The sequence below is a fragment of the Lygodium microphyllum genome, chromosome 17 (genome assembly GCF_053477565.2).
Source record: "Lygodium microphyllum isolate KBCC chromosome 17, Lygodium_microphyllum_v1.1.10, whole genome shotgun sequence".
In the NCBI taxonomy this organism is placed as follows: Eukaryota; Viridiplantae; Streptophyta; class Polypodiopsida; order Schizaeales; family Lygodiaceae; genus Lygodium; species Lygodium microphyllum.
Genome location: NC_141151.1, coordinates 40,881,858 through 40,903,995, shown reverse-complemented (window position 1 = coordinate 40,903,995; position 22,138 = coordinate 40,881,858). Strand labels below are relative to the sequence as shown.

The 22,138-nt window shown below is 42.4% G+C and overlaps 1 protein-coding gene and 1 pseudogene across 1 annotated transcript; both read left to right on the top strand.

Annotated features, from left to right (window-relative positions):
- The first annotated feature begins 3,345 nt into the window (after positions 1 to 3,345).
- Positions 3,346 to 4,062, top strand: LOC148021821 (polyamine oxidase 1-like). Its single transcript, XM_087696760.1, has one exon. It carries the CDS (start codon positions 3,346 to 3,348, stop codon positions 4,060 to 4,062), a length of 717 nt encoding a protein of 238 aa, XP_087552886.1.
- Positions 4,063 to 8,548: 4,486 nt separating this feature from the next.
- Positions 8,549 to 21,810, top strand: LOC148021820 (putative polyamine oxidase 5; annotated as a pseudogene).
- The last annotated feature ends 328 nt before the right edge of the window (positions 21,811 to 22,138 follow it).

The following is a 22,138-nucleotide window of genomic DNA, read 5'->3' as shown; positions in this document are numbered from 1 at the left end:
CACGATCTTCATCGACAAACAATAGAGTGACGTGAGCTTTCATCCTAACCGGATGGGGAAGTGAGTAAGGCTGCCCTTCTGTATCTATCAACAGAGCGTGAGACAGAGGGTGGGCCAAGAGACCAATCTTTTTCCTTTCAAATTAAATGAGAGGTGAGAAGTGTGAATGAAGTGTTGCACGCACGGGATGGGCCTCTCAATGCACAAAGCACAAATTGTTCTGTGCACTGCACCATAAGGCTCCCTGGCCTTCCTTCTCGCACCGTATGCCGGCACAGGGCAGGATGCACAGTTGCACCATCAAATGCGCACAAGGCATACAACCTTTGCACCAGTGACCGTGAGGATTACATCAATGGGTTTCAGGAAAAGGCTGCCCTTCTATAACTATCAACAGAGAGTGAGACAGAGGGTGGGATGAGTGTGACTGGAGTTTCTTCAATCAATTACCGAGAGGTGAGATTGAGGGACGTTACGACACTTGGAGTTAGGTATGTTCCCGTTTCCCTATGCACCCACGGGATGGGTCTTTGCTGTCATCACAAGACACGTCACCCTGTTCTGTACACTGCACTGTAAGGCTCCCTTGCCTTCCTCCTTGCACCTATGCCAGACGGGTTGGACGCACTAATGCATCATCAAATGTGCACCCTGGCATACTCCTTTTGCACCATTCCCCCTTGTCGATTCCTCAACCGGGTACGAGATATGGGTTTAAATCCTTATTCTCCGCGTGATATTAGTCCCGGGGCGAGTGACTATTCTTTCATTCCAATTGAGTGACTGCGAGTTGAGTGCAATATCCCTCATCATCGATCAATTTCCTACGCTTCCTTCCATCAGCTACTTCCCTCGGTGCTGCCGCGTGGTCCCTGCCATGAAGGACGTGTGCTGTAAAGATGCCTTGGTACCTCCTGCAGTCGACCACAACCCTGGACGTGCCATCGACACTCAACCGTGCTTCTTGACAAAATGGGCCAAGTTTTTCTAACCCTCCCACTTTGGTTTCTCAGTAACGGTCATGTTTTAAGTGTGGGGACGTTAGTGGATGGTCTGTGGCGTGGTCTTAGGTCCCTGTTGCTCGGTTAACCCTATCCGTTAAGGTCTTAAGTGTGGGGACGCGTCGCTGCGCGTCTACATGGTATACCCCTCTGCATATGCCTTAACCTATTCCTGCATGTATGCCATGCCTTGTTGTTACCCTGATGGGGTCCCTTCCCACCCACCCGGTTATGATCCACCCACCCTTGGGGCTGCTCCCTTACAGTTTTCCTTCATTCCCTGATTTTGCGGTCCTGTCCTGTGAAGGTATCCTACGTTCACCAAAGTCCCAATCCAACCTTATAGCCCTGTTCCTCCCTTTGAACTGATCATTTTTCCTTCTTACCTACCCCTGTTCCGGTGCACGGTTTTTGCGTTATTAATTTTTGACACATTTTGCGCAAATTCGCTGGTTTTCCATGTGAACGTGCTTTGCTTGCTTCAGAACCATGATCTGACGTCATAGCCCTGACAAACACTTTTCCCCTGACATTTTTCCTCTTTACTCCGAGTCATTCTGATACACGGTTTGTCCAATATTAATTTTCCGATTTTTTTACGACTTTTTCGTGCGCCTTTTTGACATTTTTCCATGTGAACCTACCCTGTTTGTATCGGAATTCCACTTTGATTTGACAGCCGTGTTCTCCGTGTCTTTCCCTACCTTTTTCCTTTTTTCTCTTTCCTCCACCCTTTTTCGACTTCCGGATTTTTACTTATTAATTTTTAAATGAGTTTTCGGGCGTATTTTTGGAGTTTTTCGCATGTGAACCCCTCTTATTTTCACCGGAACTGCGGTTTAACATGATAACCCTATGCCACCCCTTCCTACCGACATTTTTCCTTCTTCCTGCATGTTATTCCGGTAAACGGTTCGTCCGATATTAATTTCCGATCCCATTTTCGGGTTTGTTTTTTGGGTTTTTTCCATGTGAACGCATCTTATCTCGATCGGAACTGTGTTTTGATGTGATAGGGTTGTTGGACACATTGTTCTGCACATTTTCCTTCTTTTCGTACTTCATTCCCATGCGCAGACTTTTCGATATTAATGCCCGTATGTGTTTTCGGGTTTATTTTTTGTGTTTTTCCCATGTGAACACCCTCATTTTGTCCCGGAACCCGTGTTGCATGTTTCCAACATTTTTCCCTCGTCTCCCGACCCATTTTTCCTTTTTATGGATTTTTGTTCCAACATACGGTTTGGATTTTATTAATTTTTCTTCATTTTTCCCGTTAACCACGTTTCTCGTATCGCGCGTGAACGTGCTTGTTTTTGGTTTTACGCTCCTCGGGACGCCCTCGTGGCGCCTATGGCTTGCACATTGCCGTCCCCGCCCTGTCTGATCCCGTCGATGCAAATTTTTTTATAAAAACTCCCGCCCTGCGCATACGCGCGGGACGGGGATGTGCTCACTTTTTAATGGATTTTGTAAAACAAAACAAACAAAAAAAAAACAAGCACAAAAAAACAAACACGCAAAAAAAAACCACGACATAACGCACAACGCACACAACTGAACCACCCACAAATAATTATTTAACAAAAAAAACAAAAAAAATCCACACACCAAAAAAATAAACAACCACGACTTTAAACAATAATCATCATAATAATAAACATCCTCATTGAACAACAAAGAAACAAATCAACCCCAAACAAAAAGCAAACAAACAAAGAAAAAAAAAAGAGAGAAAGAAAAACCAAAGACAAACCCAAAAAAAAAAAAACTTCAAAATTTAAAAAACAAAACGAAATAAACACACCAAACAAAAAAAAAACAAACACACACAAAACAACAAAAATTATTTATATTTATAATTCAAAAAAAGAAAAACCCAAAACTAACTTACCTGTTCGTTCCATCGCGGCCCTCCTCATCCTCTCCCTCCACACCTCTTCCCTCTTCTTCACGACACCTCACCCCTGTTCTCCACGCCGCCCTCCTCCCCCCTTTCCCATAGCCTCTAGCATCTTCGTCTCTCCTTCTCCTCCTCCGCCGTCCTCGTCTCTCTTCCTCCTCTGCCGCACTCCTCACCTCTTCTTCTCTATTCTCCCCCTCTCTAATAATATCCTGTGGTTCGTTCATCACCGCGTTCGGCGCGTCCTCGCCTCCGGCACTTTCACCCTTTGCTTTGACCTTATAAAGAAATCAACACCATCTCATTGTTGCACTTTCTGTCCATTACCTTCTTCCGCATTTTCTCTCTCTCTCTCTCTCATCCTCATTTGTCTCTTCTCCCGCTCATGGATCCCACAGCTTGCAGCGGAGACGCCCTCGCATGGTCATTATCGGTGCGGGAATGGCTGGCTTGTCAGCCGCATACCGCCTTCTCCATCGCAAACCGTCTGCTGCTCGTCAGGACCAGTTGCCTGGAGAGGAGGAGAGTGGATCAGAAGCAGCTGCTGATATCAATGTGTGTGTCTTGGACGCGAGCGCAAGATTGGGCGGGAGGATCTGCACCTCTTCGCTGGGCGGCGCTCAAGTGGAGCTTGGCACTACGTGGATTCATGGCGTGGAAGGCAGCCCTATGTACGCGAATGTGGAGCGGATCGGCGCCATGGAACGTGGCCGAGAGGCCGGAGCTCCGAATTGGGAGAGGCAGGCCGGATTCCCAAGTAACCCGACCCTGATAGTAGCAGGAGGAGGGGAGATGACGGATCCACCTGGGCTGGTGGCTGAGGTGGTGGATATATTTGACCGAGTTATGGTGGAGGTGAAGGGGCGAGGCGCATTCCAGTCGTGCAAGAAGCATTTCGTGGAAGGACGCATGGGATCGCATGCACGGCAAGATCTAAATGTGTTCTTCGCTAGAGGAGAAAATGTCCGATTGGGGGGGGCCGATGATCAGGACATTCAAGCAGCTCCCGGTGGCTGTAATGGCGGAATTCCATGGGACCGCCGGTCCTTGCAGGAGTCTGTGTTCTCCATGCTCGAGGACATGGAGCGAATAGCCACCGCCTCTAATTCCCTGCACGACCTCGACCTTGATTCCACGAAAGAATATAAAGAGTGTTGAGATATCGAGCTCCACTCGTGATACGCCAGGGTGACCATTGTATATTTATGTCACCGACTTGTCAGTTGCAGATGCGGTTGATACACCGCCCATGAATAATAGCTACATGATAGCTATCCTTATCTACTCTAATTCGTGGCTCAGTTAGTATGCCACCTTAGTTAGTTGAGTTTGGTTTGAGACCCATATATAGGGTTCTTCTATTTCTTTGTACTAGAGTTCTTTTGGCTTACACAACTAAGAAGAGGAAAACTGTTTTCAGCCTCCACCCTTGTGTGTATTCCCCCATTGTGCAAGCAAGAAAGCTTCAAGTGAGACTCCTTCCTTCTCTCCCACAATCTTGACATGGTATCAGAGCCTTGTTCGTGGTAAGGAGCTCAAGAAAGCAAGCCAAGCTCGTGGTGTTCTGGTAAGAGGAGCAGTGTTGCTTTCATTTTCTGTTTTGGGAGCAGATCTCTGCAGGTAGCACAGCCGAAAATTGCAAGAGTGCAGTGTCTCAGGTTGAGACGCCCTTCGCGGTGAAGCAAGAGGGCAGTATATGCTGCGGGAAAGACCAATCGTGGTCAAATACCACTTTCGCCAGTTTTGCAGATTTGCCCTTGTGAGGGTGAAGCTGTGTTTTTTGCAGTGACAGAATTTTTTGCAGTATTCTGTAATGGCGTCTGATTCTCTTTCACAGATTGTAACAGATTGTAATGACATCATGAATGGAAAACTGCAACAAGGGAATTATGTATCTTCTAGTAGACAGGGTGATGACAGAAATGAGCATTTGTTCATGGTGCAGCACATGAACAATTCTGTGACAAGTGCAGAAGAAAGCAATGATGTATGGTATGTTGACTCAGGTGCATCAAACCACATGACAGGTCATGCAGAATGGATGGAGGATGCAAGGAAAATGGAAAAACCAGGATTTGTGGAGACTGGTGATGATACTGCACATCCTATTGTGCAGATTGGAAAAATTCCTTTGTCTATGCAGGATGGGAAAAAGAAATACTTGTCCGATGTATTTCATGTCCCGAATATCACTAAGAATCTGGTTTCTGTTGGTCAAATGGTTGAGCAGGGCTTGCAGGTCAGATTTAATCCTCATGGATGCTTTGTTGAGGATATGAAAAATAAAGGTCGCTTGATAGCAAAAGGAAAGAAGAAGGGCAGAATGTTTACATTGGATGCAGACATGCCTGAATTGAGTGCAGCAATGTTTGCACATGGGACCGGTGTAGTTGCAGATATTGATATCTGGCATAAACGCATTGGTCATGTTAATGTACAGCGACTTAAATCAATGCAGGCCCAAAATATTATTGCAGGATTGCCCAAATTCAAGGTTGCAGAAATGCATAAGGTATGTGAAGCCTGTCAGTTTGGAAAACATGCAAGGAAACCATTTCCTAGACACGTTCAAGAGAGTGAGAAGCCATTGGAATTAATCCACTCTGATGTTTGGACTACTAAAGCTGCATCTCTTGGAGGCTGTCGTTATTTTGTCACTTTTATTGATGACTATAGCAGAAAAGTTTGGGTGTATTTTATGAAAAAGAAAAGTGAAGTTTTTGGGCATTTCAAAACTCTTAAAGCTATGGCTGAAAAAGAAACAGGTCTGCAAATAAAATGCCTAAGGTCAGATGGAGGGGGAGAGTACCTCTCAAATGAGTTTGCAAGGTTCCTGCAGGAGCATGGCATAAAGCAGCAATATTCATGCAGTCATACCCCACAACAAAATGGAATTGCAGAAAGGAAAAACAGGCATATTGGAGAGGTATCTCGTGCCATGCTCAATGAAAAAGACCTGCCAGATTTTTATTGGGCTGAAGCAGTTGCTACAGCAGTCTATATAATGAACAGGACTCCCACTGCAGCAATACATGGGATGACTCCAGAGGAGAGGTATACTGGTAGGAAACCAGATATTTCTCATTTGAAAATTTTTGGTTGCATTGCCTATGTACATGTGCCAGATGAGCTGAGATCCAAGTTGGATCCAAAAGCTGAGAAGTGCATCTTCATTGGTTACTCTCTGCAGCAAAAAGGGTATAGATGCTATAACCCTTCTACTCGTAAGTTTACAGTGAGCAGAGATGTTGTTTTTGATGAGATGAGCAGCTGGTATAAACCAGTAAATGTGATTGATGATGTAGATGCACAAAATGGTAATGCTGCACAGAATTCACAGCAGCAGTCACAAAATATTAGTGGACCTGGAGCGTCCTCTAGCAGTGGTTCACATTCTTCGCCATGGATAGGCAGATTGAGATCAGGAGAATCTTCTCAAAGCAATGCAGATAGTGGTATGCAGGTATCACGAAAAGGAAAAGAGAAAGTTGATCAGCCCATGTTTGATGTGAATGCAGGTCACTCTTATGTGGATGGTGAATCCAGTGGCTCAGAACAGAGCATTGATGATGAGTTGGGTATTCCTTCTATTGTTACACCTGGAGTAAGGAAGACCAGGGATGTTTTGAGAGCACCTGGGAGTGAACCTACTTTGCGCAGGTCTACGAGAGCTAGGTATCCTGTGGATAGGCTGAAATATGATGGATTTACAGCCATTCACTATGCATATATGGTTAAAGTGATACAGGAACCAGAACCCACTTCTTTTGAGCAAGCCATGGGAAAAGAAAAATGGGAGAAAGCCATGGATGAAGAAATGGATGCCTTGGAAGCAAATGCTACATGGGAGTTAGTACCTTTGCCTAAAGATAAGAATGCAATTGGCTGTAAGTGGGTTTATAAGGTGAAGCACAATGCAGATGGTTCTGTGAACAGATACAAGGCAAGATTAGTAGTCAAGGGGTATGCACAAACATATGGCATTGACTATGAAGAAACATTCAGTCCGGTTGCAAGGATGGCAACCGTAAGAGCAGTCATTGCTATGGCTGCATCAAAGGGATGGTCTTTACATCAGATGGATGTAAAGAATGCCTTCTTGCATGGTGATTTGCAAGAAGATGTCTATATGGAGCAGCCACCAGGGTATGTGCATGATGTTCATCCTGAGTTTGTTTGCAGGTTGAAGAAAGCCTTGTATGGCTTGAAGCAAGCACCTAGAGCATGGTCTGATAAGATAGGACAGTATCTTGTCACTATTGGTTTTCAGATTTCCAAGGCAGATTTCTCACTTTATGTGAGAAAAACAGAGAAAGGTATTATGCTACTTGTAATGCTATTGAAGCAGAAGTTTGAGATGAAGGATTTGGGAGAGCTGCGTTATTTCTTGGGCATTGAGGTGATTAGATCACCAAGTGGGATACAGCTCTTGCAGAGGCAGTATGGATTGGACATGCTGTCCAAATATGGGATGACAGGCTGTAAGCCTATTTCAGTTCCTTTGGAGCAGAATGTGAAGCTGAGCACAGATGCAGGTGAGCTTCTAGAAGACCCTACTATGTACAGGCGCATAGTAGGAAGCTTGATTTATATGACTATTACCAGGCCAGATTTGAGCTATGTTGTTGGATTGGTAAGTCAGTTTATGCAGGCTCCAAGGAAACCGCATTTGGATGCGGCTAGACACATACTCAGGTATGTGAAGTCCACATTGCAGTATGGACTATTTTATGAGACTGGGGTTCAGATACAGTTGCATGGATACACTGATGCTGATTGGGCTGGTAGCATTTCTGATAGACGATCTACCAGTGGATATGTGTTCTCTTTTGGGAGTGCTGTAGTCACTTGGAGCAGCAAGAAACAGCCTACAGTTGCCTTATCCAGCACAGAGGCTGAGTACAGGGGTGCAGCAATGGCTGCATGTGAGGTAGCTTGGTTGCATAAGCTACTTTATGATATGCATCAGTCTACAGATGGGCCAGTTGTCATTTATTGTGACAACATGAGTAGTATACACTTGGCAAATAACCCAGTCTATCATGCTAGAACAAAGCACATTGAGGTGCATTATCACTATGTGCGAGAGAGGGTTTTACTAGGTCTTATTGATCTAGTTTATGTCAGCACAGAGGATCAGGTAGCTGACATATTCACGAAGGCATTGGGGGCAGAGAAGCTGCGCAAGTTCAGAAACCTGCTTGGTGTGCAGGAATTGGGATTGAGCTCGAGGGGGAGTGTTGAGATATCGAGCTCCACTCGTGATACGCCAGGGTGACCGTTGTATATTTATGTCACCGACTTGTCAGTTGCAGATGCGGTTGATACACCGCCCATGAATAATAGCTACATGATAGCTATCCTTATCTACTCTAGTTCGTGGCTTAGTTAGTATGCCACCTTAGTTAGTTGAGTTTGGTTTGAGACCCATATATAGGGTTCTTCTATTTCTTTGTACTAGAGTTCTTTTGGATTACACAACTAAGAAGAGGAAAACTATTTTCAGCCTCCACCCTTGTGTGTATTCCCCCATTGTGCAAGCAAGAAAGCTTCAAGTGAGACTCCTTCCTTCTCTCCCACAATCTTGACAAAGAGTTCCCTGGCCCTCACCTCACCATAGCCAAGGGCTACAGCAGCGTTGTGAATGAAATGGCCAGATGTTTGCCTCCGGACACCATTCATCTCAACAAGAAGGTCTTTTTATGAACTATGGAATTGCAATAAGACAAATGGCGTGGCTCAGCAGCAGCTCTTTGAGCCCGAGCTTCCTCCATGGAAGCTTGAATCAATCTCTCGACTCGAGTTCGGTGTGGTGGACAAGCTCTTCTTGCTATTCGACCCAGAGGCACCTAGCAACTTCCGTTCCTTCAAGCAGTTTCTGTACCGTAAAGGGAACAATGGTAGCCAAATACCATGGTGGATGCGGAGGACTTTCTCCATTTGCTCCATATACGACGGTTTGAAAGTGCTACTATGTTGGTTTGCCGGGGCGGAGGCATTGGAGGTGGAGGGATTGAGTGATGACGAGGTGATCGATGGGGTGGTGCAGACACTAGCAAGCTTCGGCATGGGCATGGATGCTGTGGCAATTGGACGTATGCCCAGAATTTTATTACCTAATGACGGTGATCAAGAAGCCACAACACAATCATGTCAGCAATTGGACTATCGGCACAGCATGATCAGGGGAGTCGTGCGGAGCAAGTGGGCTACCAATCCTTTGTGCCAAGGCTTCTACACGTAAGTCGCAACAGGGGCTAGCGGATTGGACATTGACATACTTGCATAGCCCCTCCCCAGAACATCACCACCACCGTCATCCTGCCTTGATCATCTCTCTCACGTCATCTCAAGGTCATCCCTATCCTCTTCTTCCTCTTCCTCGTCCGTTTCGTCTTCGGCATCATCTTTGGCCAGCTCCTCTTTCAATTTTGAAGAGGAGGAGGAAGAGGCGAATTATGTCACTGCTTTTACCCTTTTGTGTGAGACTACAGATTACCCTCCATTGCAGCTTCTTTTTGCTAGTGAGGCTACTCATCGTAACTTCTACTCAACCACCCATGGAGCTAATTTCCTCAATGGAGCTAGTGGAGCTAGAGAAGCTGACAGAATTCTTCACCATTATTTCAAATCAAGGAAGGTTGACTCTATGTGCAAAAAAAAAAAAACACACAAAATACAAACTCAAAACACACCTAAAATATAATTTTTTTAAAAACCACAAATTTAAAAAAAAAATAAATAAATAAAAAACAAATCTAAATAAAACAAAAAACCCACTAAGGTGTTGTATTTGTTGTTCAGTCAGTGGTCTTTACTTTTCCTTTACTGGATTCACTTCTTTTGGGGGACTCTTCCGTACGCATTTCTGCATTACATACACACCCCTTCCAGGTATGTATTTTATGTGCTTTATTTATTTTCATTTCCCCCTTAATCACAAATTAATTGTTAAAATGACCTCTTTAATTCACCCACAGTTTCCACGCACCTTCGCGCTATACACACACATACTTTTTAATTAAAATAAACCCGCTGTTCACTTCGCACGCGCTACGTGCGCTACAGAGGCACTTTAATTTTTAATTAAAATGAACCAGCCGTCACACGAGCACGCGCTGGCAAAAAAGCGCTCCACATCACCTTAATTTGTAATCAATGAACTTGCATTTAGAGACCCAGTCGGGTATCAAAGTCCGGGATTTGAATTAACGCACCGTTTTCACCTAATAATTGGTAATTTAATTTATAATAAGGAACCGCCATTTTCTTGCTAAGGTTTATCACCTAATAAAAATTCACCCATTCTTAATAATTTATCAAAATCAACCCTTCATTAAATTAATCCTCCCTCACTGCACTTATTTCCCCTTTTTAATGAATCGGTTTCGTGGGATGGATATGTGCAGTCATTAGAGTTGTTTTCCTGGTCCAGTCCTGGTGTATCACTGATGTAGTCTTGATATGTGTCGGATGTGGTATTGTTTTGGTTTACTGTCTTTGATACGGTTACGGGTACGGTATGCAGTTTTTTCTTTTCTTGCCTGATACGGTACCTCTGCCCAGAGTACTAACCAACTAAGGATGGATCTCTTAGCCTATCTTTCAAAACATAATCCATTTGATGCTACCTTCTTTGATGCCTATCATCGACGATCTCTCTTAGGACCTTCTGTTCCTACCCTCCTCTATTACCAACAAATGGCTCACCGCTATGTTATATATCTTTCCCTTTGTCAATCTAATTCCACCACTATTTTACCCCTTCTTTTCCAACCTTCATCTTTCCCTCAAATTCCCATTTTTACATACTGCTCCTTTATTGAGGATAGGGTATTTTTCCCTTCTCCACCCTGTTCTTCTCCATCCATTAATGTACCCTCTACATTTCCTATTTATCAGTTAACACCCTTCCTTAGTGATTCCCTCCAAATTTCTACCACTCCTTCTTTAACCTTTTCTTCTTTTTATGATTTTTCCTATCCCTCCCTTCATCCACTTTCCCTTATTCCATTACCCTCTCCTAACACTTCTATATCTCAACCACCTCAGTTGGTTAGTGACTATGATGGGTTTGATAATCAGTCCAGAAGAAGGGGCTGGAGTTCGGATGATTCCCTTACAGGACCTCAGATCAATTGGCCAGTAATTCCAGGAGAATGGACAGCTTCCAGTCAAGCTTATCAGAACTATGTTCATTTTGCTCAGCAGTATTCACAGTCTGCAGATCCCTCGGTGAGATTAACTGCTCACTTTGCTTGGTACCTGGCGTATATGCATAGGCACTCTCATAATGATTCCAAGCCTATTCCAAAGTTGTGCATGAATGTCAATGTAAGCATTGATTCCCAGCAGCTAGAGATATTGTATTTTCATGCCCTTTGTTTGCCTAGCAGATACTTGGTCCTGTCGGAAAGGATGTGCTGTCTCCAATTTTTTCAAAATCCTCCTAAAAACTTTGTAGATGAATCCTTGTCTATGGATCGTTTCCGACAACATCAATCTTTTAAGAGGGATCATCTTCATTGATACCTTTCCAATGTATGGTGGATGCTTTTTAAATGAAAAACTCTCTTTTTGAAGGAGTCATTCAGATGGTTGTGTTGTATTAGTGTTTGTGTTGTGAGTTCATTTATGTAATACGAACGTGGTGGTTTCCTATTGGATTTCGTGTACGAGCTACATTTTGGAGATTTGTGGTGATGGGGTCGTGGTTGGAGAATTGAAGATGATGCTGATGAAGAAGAAAAAACATATTATATCATTTACAAATTTGTTGTGATTTTTAGTTTTATAAGCGGTATTAATGTAAAAAGGGTTTTCCTTTCTTTGTATTTTTATATTAGATACAGGTTATAAGTTAGGGTCGTGGTGGATGGATTCTTTGTGAAAAGATATTGAAGATCAAAGTTGAGCTTTTCCCTGAACTTGTATTCCCTTTTTCCTGGGTCGCGAGGACGCTTCCTTATTAAGTGTGGGGATATGTTGAGTGTTGAAATGACTTGTTTTTTGGCTGATTTTTGTTGTTTTTGAGAACTGAATGGTTGATTTTATGAGATGATTGATTGGTTTGGAAGTGGTTTGAGAGTGTTTTGGATGATATTGATTGTGTTTTGGAAGTTCATGATGATTATTGGTGGTTCTGTGATGTTCTAATAGGTTCTGATTGGTTCTGTATACCTTCTGTTTTGCTCTGTTTTGCTCTGTTTTGTTCTGATTATCTTCTGTAAGGAGGGATGGAGTATTGATTGATGAAGATTGAGATATTGTGAAAGTTTATTGAATGGTTTGTGAGAGTTTGGAATGGTTTGAGAATGAGTTATGTGGTTTTGATGATCTTCTGTAACCTTCTGTAGGTCTTCTGAAGAGCTTCTGTTTCTGTTCTGTTCTGTTATGTTCTGTACTGTAGCTGTTCTGGTACTGTTCTGTGACTGTTCTGTATGCTTCTGTATGTGTTCTGATGGATGAGAGTGTAGCTTGGGAAAGTTTTCTAACCTTGGTAAGAGGTGAATACAAGTGCAAAAGAGCTGGAAGAAGTGGAAGAAGTAGCTGCTGAAGACTCAAGTGAAGACTAGAGTGAAGTGACAGTAGTGAACTATGAAAAGACACTGTAGTGGCTCTGGTGACTTTTCATATCAGACATACCTCTTGGGAGGGGTATCCACGACCTAAGAGGGATTATTGAGAGTGATTTTGAGAGATTGTAGAGAGGATATGATGTATTATTGATGGAGTGAGAGAGAGAGAGAGTCAGAGATAGCTAATTCTACTGAAACAGAGTGATTGTATATGAGAGATTGAGAGAGAAGATTATGAAGATATTGAAGTTGAATACTATGTGATGTATTTCCATTCAAAGATGGTGTATTATTTTGCTTTCTTTGTTTTATTGATAGATTTTGTGAAGATATTGAAGAATATGGTTGATTCTATTAAATCCGTGGGAGATCTACATGATGTTGCATGAAGATTTGTTGTGCCTGGTGTTCTTTTCTTTATTGTGATCATATGAAACATGATAAACAAGCTTGTTGATGTTACAAGATAGATTTTCTTGCAAGAGAATTCATTTTTCCTTGGTGTTCCTCTTGGGGCTCCATCTGCCTAGGGTTAGAGTTCCTTTGAACCAATCCGTCCTGGCTCTTACTTCAAAAAGCCAAGGTCTTCCCAAAAGCAGAGGGTATGAGGTCCCATAAGAATTTGGTTTAACCACCAGATAGGTCAACTAATAGTCTCTTCCTGCAAGGGTTGTTTTTACGTATGGGAGGATGCCAAACTGTTTAATTCTGATTTGGTCTGCCAATCTGATAAGCCACTGTGTAGGTTGAATTCCTTGCAACCCTAAGTCCTTCATTGTCACATCCGTCATTATGTTTACTGATGAGCCTCCATCAATCAATGCATCTGAGATAAAGCATCCTTCAATCCATACACTAATCTCTCGTGTTCCAGGATCTAGGAAGGCGTTAGCCACATCTACTTCCTTCGTAGGTTCTGCGGCTCTGTTGGACTTTATTGTTGTTGGGGAAGCAATCCTTAGTCCGCTTCTTCTTGTCAAGTTGCTTTTGAATTTCTTTCGGCAGCTAGGAGACAACATCAGCAACTTCCGGAATGTTAAGTTTGGTTTAAAAGTGTCTAGGTCTTTTACCAAAGTCATATTCTTTGATAGGATCCACAAGCTTCTCCAGCCTGCTCGAGAATGGGACTACACCCATTTTCATCTTTCCTTTTTCTTATAACAATGGCAGCATCATCACTTCTTTTGTTTTTGGAGGTGCTTCTGCATCGTCTATCTCTTGGACCTTTGGTCCTATTTCTGGGACTGTCTTTGTGACTCTCTGTGGCACTGCAGTGCTCTGTAGTGCAATGTTCTATCCTATACTACTCTGTCCCTCTGTTGGCAGGTTGAACTTCACAGTCTTAGCAAGAGAATTATTTTCATTCTGGACAACTGGTTCCTTCTTCTTCGCACGCGTGATAACGGAAACTTCCAACTCTACCAAATTGGAGGCAGGCTCTTGTGTTGTCTGTTGGCTATCAGTGGCATTGGTCTTTACAGGGGCTGGACTTGGACAGTCCTTTGCAGTGTGGCCTTCTCCTTTGCATCGGCTGCATAAGGACTTGTAATCCATAGATCATCTAGGGTTTGGCCAATTCAAGGAGATATGACCCTTTTCTCCACACCTATAACATTCCACTTCTGATCTCTGACCACCGCCAGACTGTTGTCCTCTGTAACTTTGAGAGGGAAACCTCCTTGGACCAAAATTAGGACCAAAATCCCTACGCTTTGGTCCAATATCCTGTGTTGTCATTTTGGACTCTAGCAAGTTGAATCTTGCATTTTCATCTTTCTGTCTTTCTTCATGTATCTCTTTAAGAGAGCAAATATCCTCTATATGGTTCTTCCTCAAATAGTAGGAACAGAAGGCTCCATGAATGGTTGATTTTCGGGTACATTCAGTGGCTAAATGTCCCACTTGATGACACTTTCCGCACCATGTATTAGAGCGCATAACATCTCTTCCATCTCCCGCAGGGGTGGATATATTGGTGATATTCACCTTCAGTGTCTGTAGCTGCTCTGTAATCACATCCATAAGCTCTTTCTTAATACTTGCAACTGAGTTGGATAAGTAGTCCTTCAAATTTTCACCTCCTGAAGTACTTGTAGTAGGGTTTTGGGAAGCTTCTGTAATTATTGCATACACTGGTTGGGTTGATCTGGAAGGTCCTCTGTTCTGGTTATGATTTAGAGCTCGTGCTGAGACTTGGGATTGTTGATTCCAATTGGTAGGGTTCCACTATTGTTGAGTTGCCATTGGAGGAACTGTTTGAGGCCACTGTTGTTGTGGTTGAACCATCATTTGAGGCACTGTCGTCAATGGTGACCACAGTAGATTAGGTCCACTATACTGCGGCACTATTTGCATCTGGGGATAGGAATAGGGAACTGTCCCTGGGATTGCATTTGGTGGGTATACTATTCCTGGCACATGGGAGGATGTAAGACTCCTCTTCCTGGAGTCATTGATAACCTTGCTTCAACTTCGTCATACAATCTTGCACCTTCCACTGCAGCTTGCAGATTGACTGGTCTTCTCAATTCCACGAACTTGCAAACTTCTGGTTGTAGGCCTCTAATAAACACTCCTTTCTGGATACCTTCATTAAAATGATGGTTAGTCCATCTCTTCAGGATGGATTCCATTTGCGAAACATAAGCTTCTACTCTTTCTCTAGAGGATTGACTTAGGTTCATGAACTCCTCTTGCATCTGCTCTTCAAAAACTTCACGCCTGAATTTAGTGAGGAAGGCCAACTTCAGGTCGTCCCATGTGCCAAAAGTTCCTGCTGCTTGTCTCTCATACCACTGAAACGCTGCGCCTTTGAAGGTGGCGGGGAATATTGCTAACCAATGCTCAGGGGTTTTAGCATTGTTAGCCACACATGCTACCATAAATTCTGCTACATGAATATCAGGGTCTTCGTTGTACTCTCCCTTAAAAACTGGCAATGGGACTGCATTTGATGGCATGTCATCAATATTTCCAGGACAAATCTGACTAGGAAGGGGACCTTGAGTCGCCATGGGGACTTCTGTAAAGAGTGCTTTTAGGGCGTCAAAGGAGGCTTCTGCTACAAGCTCGTTCTCAGCCTTGATTCTTGCATTCTCTCTTCTCACATACCTCTGGACTCGTTCTAACGCTTGCCTCTTGATTGCATCATTCATCAGGGGCTTGGCTCCAACCAGTTGTTCAGTACTCAATAGAATAGAATCAAAGAGGGCTCCAGTCTCTCTAGGGAACTCTCTGGCCAACATCTCCTCTACTTCCTTCTTTTCAGCATCTTTGAATTCGGCTTTCAAACCACTAAAGAGGAGGAGAAATTCCATTCTGAAAGTATTAAAACTCATTCTTCTTTAGGATCATTGTTGTGCCAACATTATAATAATGCCAACTTCTGAGGGTTTCAACAGTGTATGTTGTGAAAAACACTCTGTCTACCAACTTCCAGTGGGTTGCTAATTGGACAAACAGAAGATTATCAGTGCACCAAGCATCCCACATATCTTGGTGTTGAGCATCCATGAACAAATTCCAACTCTTTTCCTCCTTGTTTTTGTGAACCTCCACTAACCATGACTCCTAAAGCTTCTTCACAATCTTCCACTTGATGATGTCTGGAAACTTCTCAATGAATACCAAATCTTCCATGGATAGTCATTCTGTCTGCTTCTGCTCTTCAGTTTGTTCCCAAACAATTTTCCACCAAGATGCAAATTTCTGATGCTTCAACAGGAAGAGGAAACAGTCCACCACATAGAGCATGCATCATGATGTAATATGTTTTCGCCATTGTGGGATGAACTTTTTATGGAAAGTGGCTTTGATAATGAGAATCTCCAACTCTTCAGTGGAAGAAGGAACTTTGCAAACATCCATTGAGATCTTCTATTCTTGGCAATGCCATTTCTTTCATTTTCAGTCTCTTCTTATGCTTGTTGATGGCAAGTTTCCCCGGCTGCGCACCAAAAACATGGAGCCCTAAGAGGAACACCAAGGAAAAGGGGATTCTACTGCAAGAAAATCTATCTTGTAACATCAACAAGATTTTATTTCATTCTTTTGATTACCAAAACAAAGAAAACAGCAAATCTTCATGCAGCATCATAGTAAATATCTCCCACGGATTTGATAAAATCAACCATAATCTTCAACATCTTCACAGAATCCTTCAATAGAACAAGGAACATAAAAGAATACACCATTTTTGAATGGAAATCAATCACATATTATTCATCTTCAATGTCTTCATAGTTTTCTCTCTCAATCTCTCATATACAGTTACACTGTTTTGATAGAATTGGCTATCTCTAACTCTCTCTCTCTCTCTCTCTCTCTCTCTCTCAATAGTACATCATTTTCTCGCTAAAATACTCCAATAATGACTCTCAATAATCCTTCTTAGGTCGTGGATACACCTCCCAAGAGGTATGTCTGATGCGAAGAGGTACCAGAGCCACTACAGTGTCTCTTCATAGCTCACTACTGTCACTGTCACTCCAGTCTTCTTCAGTAGTTGCTTCTTCCATTTGTTTTAGCTCTTTTGAAATTAGATTCGTCCTTTCCAAAAGTTAGAAAACTTTCCCAAAGTCACACATACATTCTACAGAACACTTACAGAAGATCTAGAGAATAGAACAGAACAGGAACATAGCAGAGACAGAACAGAGACAGAGCAGAGACAGAGACTCTACAGAAGGTTTACAAAGAGTTACAGAAGGTCATCAGAGAACAGCATATCCTCATAACTCATACTAAAACCATTCCAAACTATCAAAAACTATTCAATAAGCTTTCAAAATATTTCAACTTTCATCAATCATCAATCCATGCTTCATATATACAGAAGGTATCAGAACCAATCAGAACCTCAACAGAACCTATCAGAACATCACAAAGGTTCATATTTCCACTAAAAATCATCATGAACTTCCAAAACATAATCAATATCATCCAAAACACTCTCAAACACTTCCATTATCAACCATACATCACTCTAAATCCATCCAAAAATCAATCATTCAGACCTCAAAAATAACAAAAATCAATCAAAAATTCAGTCTTTTCCACTCTCAACAGCAAGCCTCACTCACAACCCAATAATGAGATGTTAAGGAGTACAAATTGGGGGAATTGAATTTGTGGGATGCACAACACAACATAAAAATTTTAAATATTTGACAGAACACCACAAACCACACACAAAAACAAAACAACATAATACAATGCCTCTTGTAGCTCAAACAACTAAAAACCCGATGCGGGTAGAGCATCACTCAAACACAAATTTTGAAAACACCAACACTTTGTACAAAAAAATAAAAAAAATTTGAAGACAAATCCAATATTATGGAAACTTCACACCTTGATAACCTTGGGCCGTCATTGGGCCCTTTGATATCCAAATTCTCGGACTTTTAAAGTTAGCATAACAAGAGTTTGCTCTTGCATGCGACCCTCCTCTCACCTCCTCTCACAAAGTACAATTGGAATTGAGGGGGAAGACCCCTTTCTCTTCTCTTCCTAATCCTTATATAGTTTTCATAGGTTCTCACACATACATTAGGCTTTTTGCTTTCAGATTTTGGCCTTTGCTTTTCTACTACTTTTCACTATTTTCGTTTTTTCTTCCCTATGCCTGTTTGCAACTTGTTTGGATCATAACTTCATCATATGAACTCTGAATATGGTCATCTAGCTACTCAAAACAATCAAAACACATTTGGTCAACAAGTTAGTGCGAGAAAAATTACGAAAATCCATAAAAATGGGCAAAAGTATTGATTTTCATAAAACACATCATTTTTCTCCATCTTTTATCTTGGACGACTTATTCTCTTCCTTGGCCTATTGTTCTTGTAATTGCATACACTTTTAGCACACATGTCCTCTTTTTCTTCAAGAAATACTCGCTGATGATGTAAAACTTACGACCTTTTCCTTTGATCCTTGAGTCTTCAAAATAAATATTCTCTAGATATGAACCTCTTTTTTATGCAATGTGCCCTAGCAAGAATATGGTTTTTTGAAAAGAACTCCGTGCCCAATCATTCATGATTTGAAAAAATATGCATTTGGATCTATGATATGCACCATTCATACAATGCTCACACGAAAAAAATAATGTATGCATTCCCAAATATCGTGTATGCAAGAAATGTGTGTGCTCAATGACAGGTGCTCTCTCAAGTGCACGTTCATCTAAGATTTACTGCATTTAGCTATAGTGGACCTCATACCATGCTAGTGCTCAACGATGGTGCAAAATGTGCATAATCCTAACCCACGGCATGGTAATATTGAAACAATTCAAGAGACGACCCCCGAGTGTAGTGCATCAAACAAGTGCAATGTGAAGTGCTCGTGAACCCATCATCCACATGAAGTGCAAGAGTCTCAACAAGAAATCAAACGTGTTCCACAATGTTCGGCCTATTGACAAAATCTAGCTTCAACCTGTTCAAAAAAATACCAAGCTTGACCAAGGCTATCAAGTTTCACAACCAGACAAAATGACAGAAACAAATCCTAAGCTAGACAAACACAAGAAATCCAATTACAAAATGACAAAATAAATAGTCACGCAAACAACTAAGTTAACAAAAACCAAACCTAACTACAGTTTGACTAGGGGTTTTCAGTTTTCAGAAAAATACTTGACAATGTGAAGACAACCCTGGCAGGAAGAGACTATTGGTTGACGTATCTGGTGGTGAAACCAAATTCTTATGGGACCTCATACCGTCTGCTACTACTGAGACCATGACTTTTTGAAGAGAGAGTGAGGATGGATTGATTCAAAGGAACCCTAACCCTAGGCAGAGGATCCAACAAAGTGGTGTTGAAGTTATATGGGTTGCAAAAAGGTAATGGATCTACCTCTATCAAAGTCTTATCAGACTCCTCCAATGAAGGTATAGATGGTACATGAGCAGAAGAAGAAGTTGTTAAACATATCTTTCCCAAGAAAATAGAGGCACAGTCCCTAATAGTGGGCACCGTAAGCCAACTCCCTCAAGATGAAATTCATTGTCAATAGGTGAATACTTCCTGCCTGAAATAAAAATGACTTCTGACATTACCTCTGATAGGGAGATAGAGGCTTGGATGTACTACTCTCCCTGCTACATGGCCAAAGCAAAGCTAGAGATAGAGGCAGAAGATGAAACAGAGAACATGTTCTTCTCTTATAGAGCTCCTATAGAGACAGAGACAAAGACAAAGTCTGAAGAGGACAAAGATGATACTGAGGAAGACGGTTATGAAAGAAAAATGGAAGAATCTATCCCACCTAAAGAGGATACATATGAGGAGGAGGTCCCAAAAGCACCAGAAAAAGAAGATCTCATGCTGTGGGACAAAATTGCGATGGTACCGTTTGGTTTGGTAAATGGATCCTCTCATATACAAAATCTTTATAAGAAATGGATTAAGAAGAATAAACCTTCCTTCGGTAGTGGCTCTTGTCGTCCAAAGTTATCCTTCTTTAAAGAAGATGATGATGATGCACCTTACCAACAACCTCCAGTCCTACAGCTCAAACAAAATGCAAAGGGTCCCTATTATGTGACGTTCTTGGATGCATCATCAGAAGATGAGTCCTCAAGCCAAGAGGTAACTAATTTTGAAACCAAACTTGAAACAACCCTAATCCCATTTCAACATTTGAAGGAGCAACCCAAAGAAGAAGTCGGTTCTAGTGGAACATCAGATGAGGACACCACTCCCTTGAAGGAGTCAGATCTGTATCTAGAAGTAGTCTGTGGGACCTTCATCTGTGAAGTAGAAGGTGAAAGACAGTTGACTTTTGTGGATGTAGATGGCTCTGAATGCCACCTAAGGTGGGTAGCAGCTTGCCAGAAGAGGAGCTATCGATTTTGCATAACTTATTGAAAGAGAACTTGGACGTGTTTGCATGGTCTTATAAAGATCTAAAGGGGATCAATCCCACAATATGCCAACATGACGTTGATCTAGAGCCTGATGCCAAGCCTGTACGACAATGACAGATGCGAATGAACCCAAACTACTCTACCTTGGTAAAAGCAGAGTTGCTGAAGCTTCTGGAAGTCGAGTTCATATATCCAGTGGCCAACAGTGAATGAGTCTCACCCATTGTGGTTGTACCCAAGAAGAATGGAAAATTGTGAATATGTGTGGATTTCCAAAAGTTGAATTCAAAGACAAACAAGGATCACTTTTCTATCCCTTTCAATGACGAATTGTTGGACACAATGGCAGGCCATGAGCTTTACTCCCTCCTGGATGGATTTAGTGGTTATAACCAAGTGCAGATAGCAGAAAACCTTCACAACAGAGTGGGGGACCTATGCCTAAAGTGATGCCATTTGGGCTCGGCAATGCCCTTGCTACCTTCCAGTGAGTCATGATGGCCGCATTTCAAAATCATCTACACAACTTCATTGAGGTATACTTGGATGATTTGTGTGTTTACAGTTTGATCCTTAAACATTGGGGACATTTGGAGCAATGCTTTGATCGATGTCGGGAGTATGGGATCTCCCTCAACCCCAACAAATGCATTTTTGGAGTCTCTTTTGGAGTCCTGTTGGGCCACATTGTCTCTACACAAGGGATAGCAATAGACCCTGCAAAGATTGAGAAAATTGCCGCCTTGACAGCACCAACCAACCTCAAAAAATTGAGGGGATTTCTAGGCCATGTGGGCTACTACAAAAGTTTCATAGCCCATTTTGCAACAAAGGCAGCCCCCCTGGATAATCTTCTAAGGAACATGTGGAGTTCATTTGGACAGAGGATTGTGATCAGGCCTTTAACACTCTGAAACATTGCCTGGTTGAGACAACTATCCTGCAACCTCCTGATTGGATGAAGGAGTTCCATGTGCACACTAATGCATCAATTAAAGGCTTAGGCGCAGTCTTATGCTAGAAAGGCTCCTCCAAGTTGGATCAGCCCATCTACTATACAAGCCAAAAAGTAATTGAAAAAGAGTGTAACTATACAGTGACAAAGCTGGAGTGTTTGGCAATGGTGTTTGCTCTAGAGAAGTTTTGCCACTACCCTACTATTAACTCACTTCAAATTTTATGTGGATCATGAGGCCCTATCCTTCCTAATGAACAAAGCATATGTGAAGGGAAGAATGATGAGATGACTCCTTCTATTCTAGGAGTTTGACTTTGAGGTAATCACCAAACCTGGTCGCTCCGATGTTTTGGCTGATCATCTGTCGCATATCTTGCAGAATGCAGACGAGGAGCAGGATGATCTAGACCTCGCTGATACTTCTTTGTTTCTAGTCGAAACTATCACCCCCTGGTATGCAAATATCGCCAACCTACTGGCAACCCAATAGTATCCTCCTAGCACTTCTAGTCGGGAAAGGAAGAAGCTTCTGTTAGAATCAACCCCCTACACCCTGTTAGGCAGTGCACTATACAAGAAAGGCAAAGAAAGTACTCAGACGGTGTTGCAGGATATGAGAGTGGGATTGTTCTTAAGGCTTGCCATGACAAGCCATGTGGAGGACACTTTGGCAGGAGAAGCCACAGCTAGGAAGGCTCTACTCATAGGATACTGGTGGCCGACCCTCCACAAGGATGCCTACTATGACTATTGTAAGCGATGTGATGCATGTCAATGGATGGGGAAACCCACCAAGACTAGTGCCATGCCACTGCAAC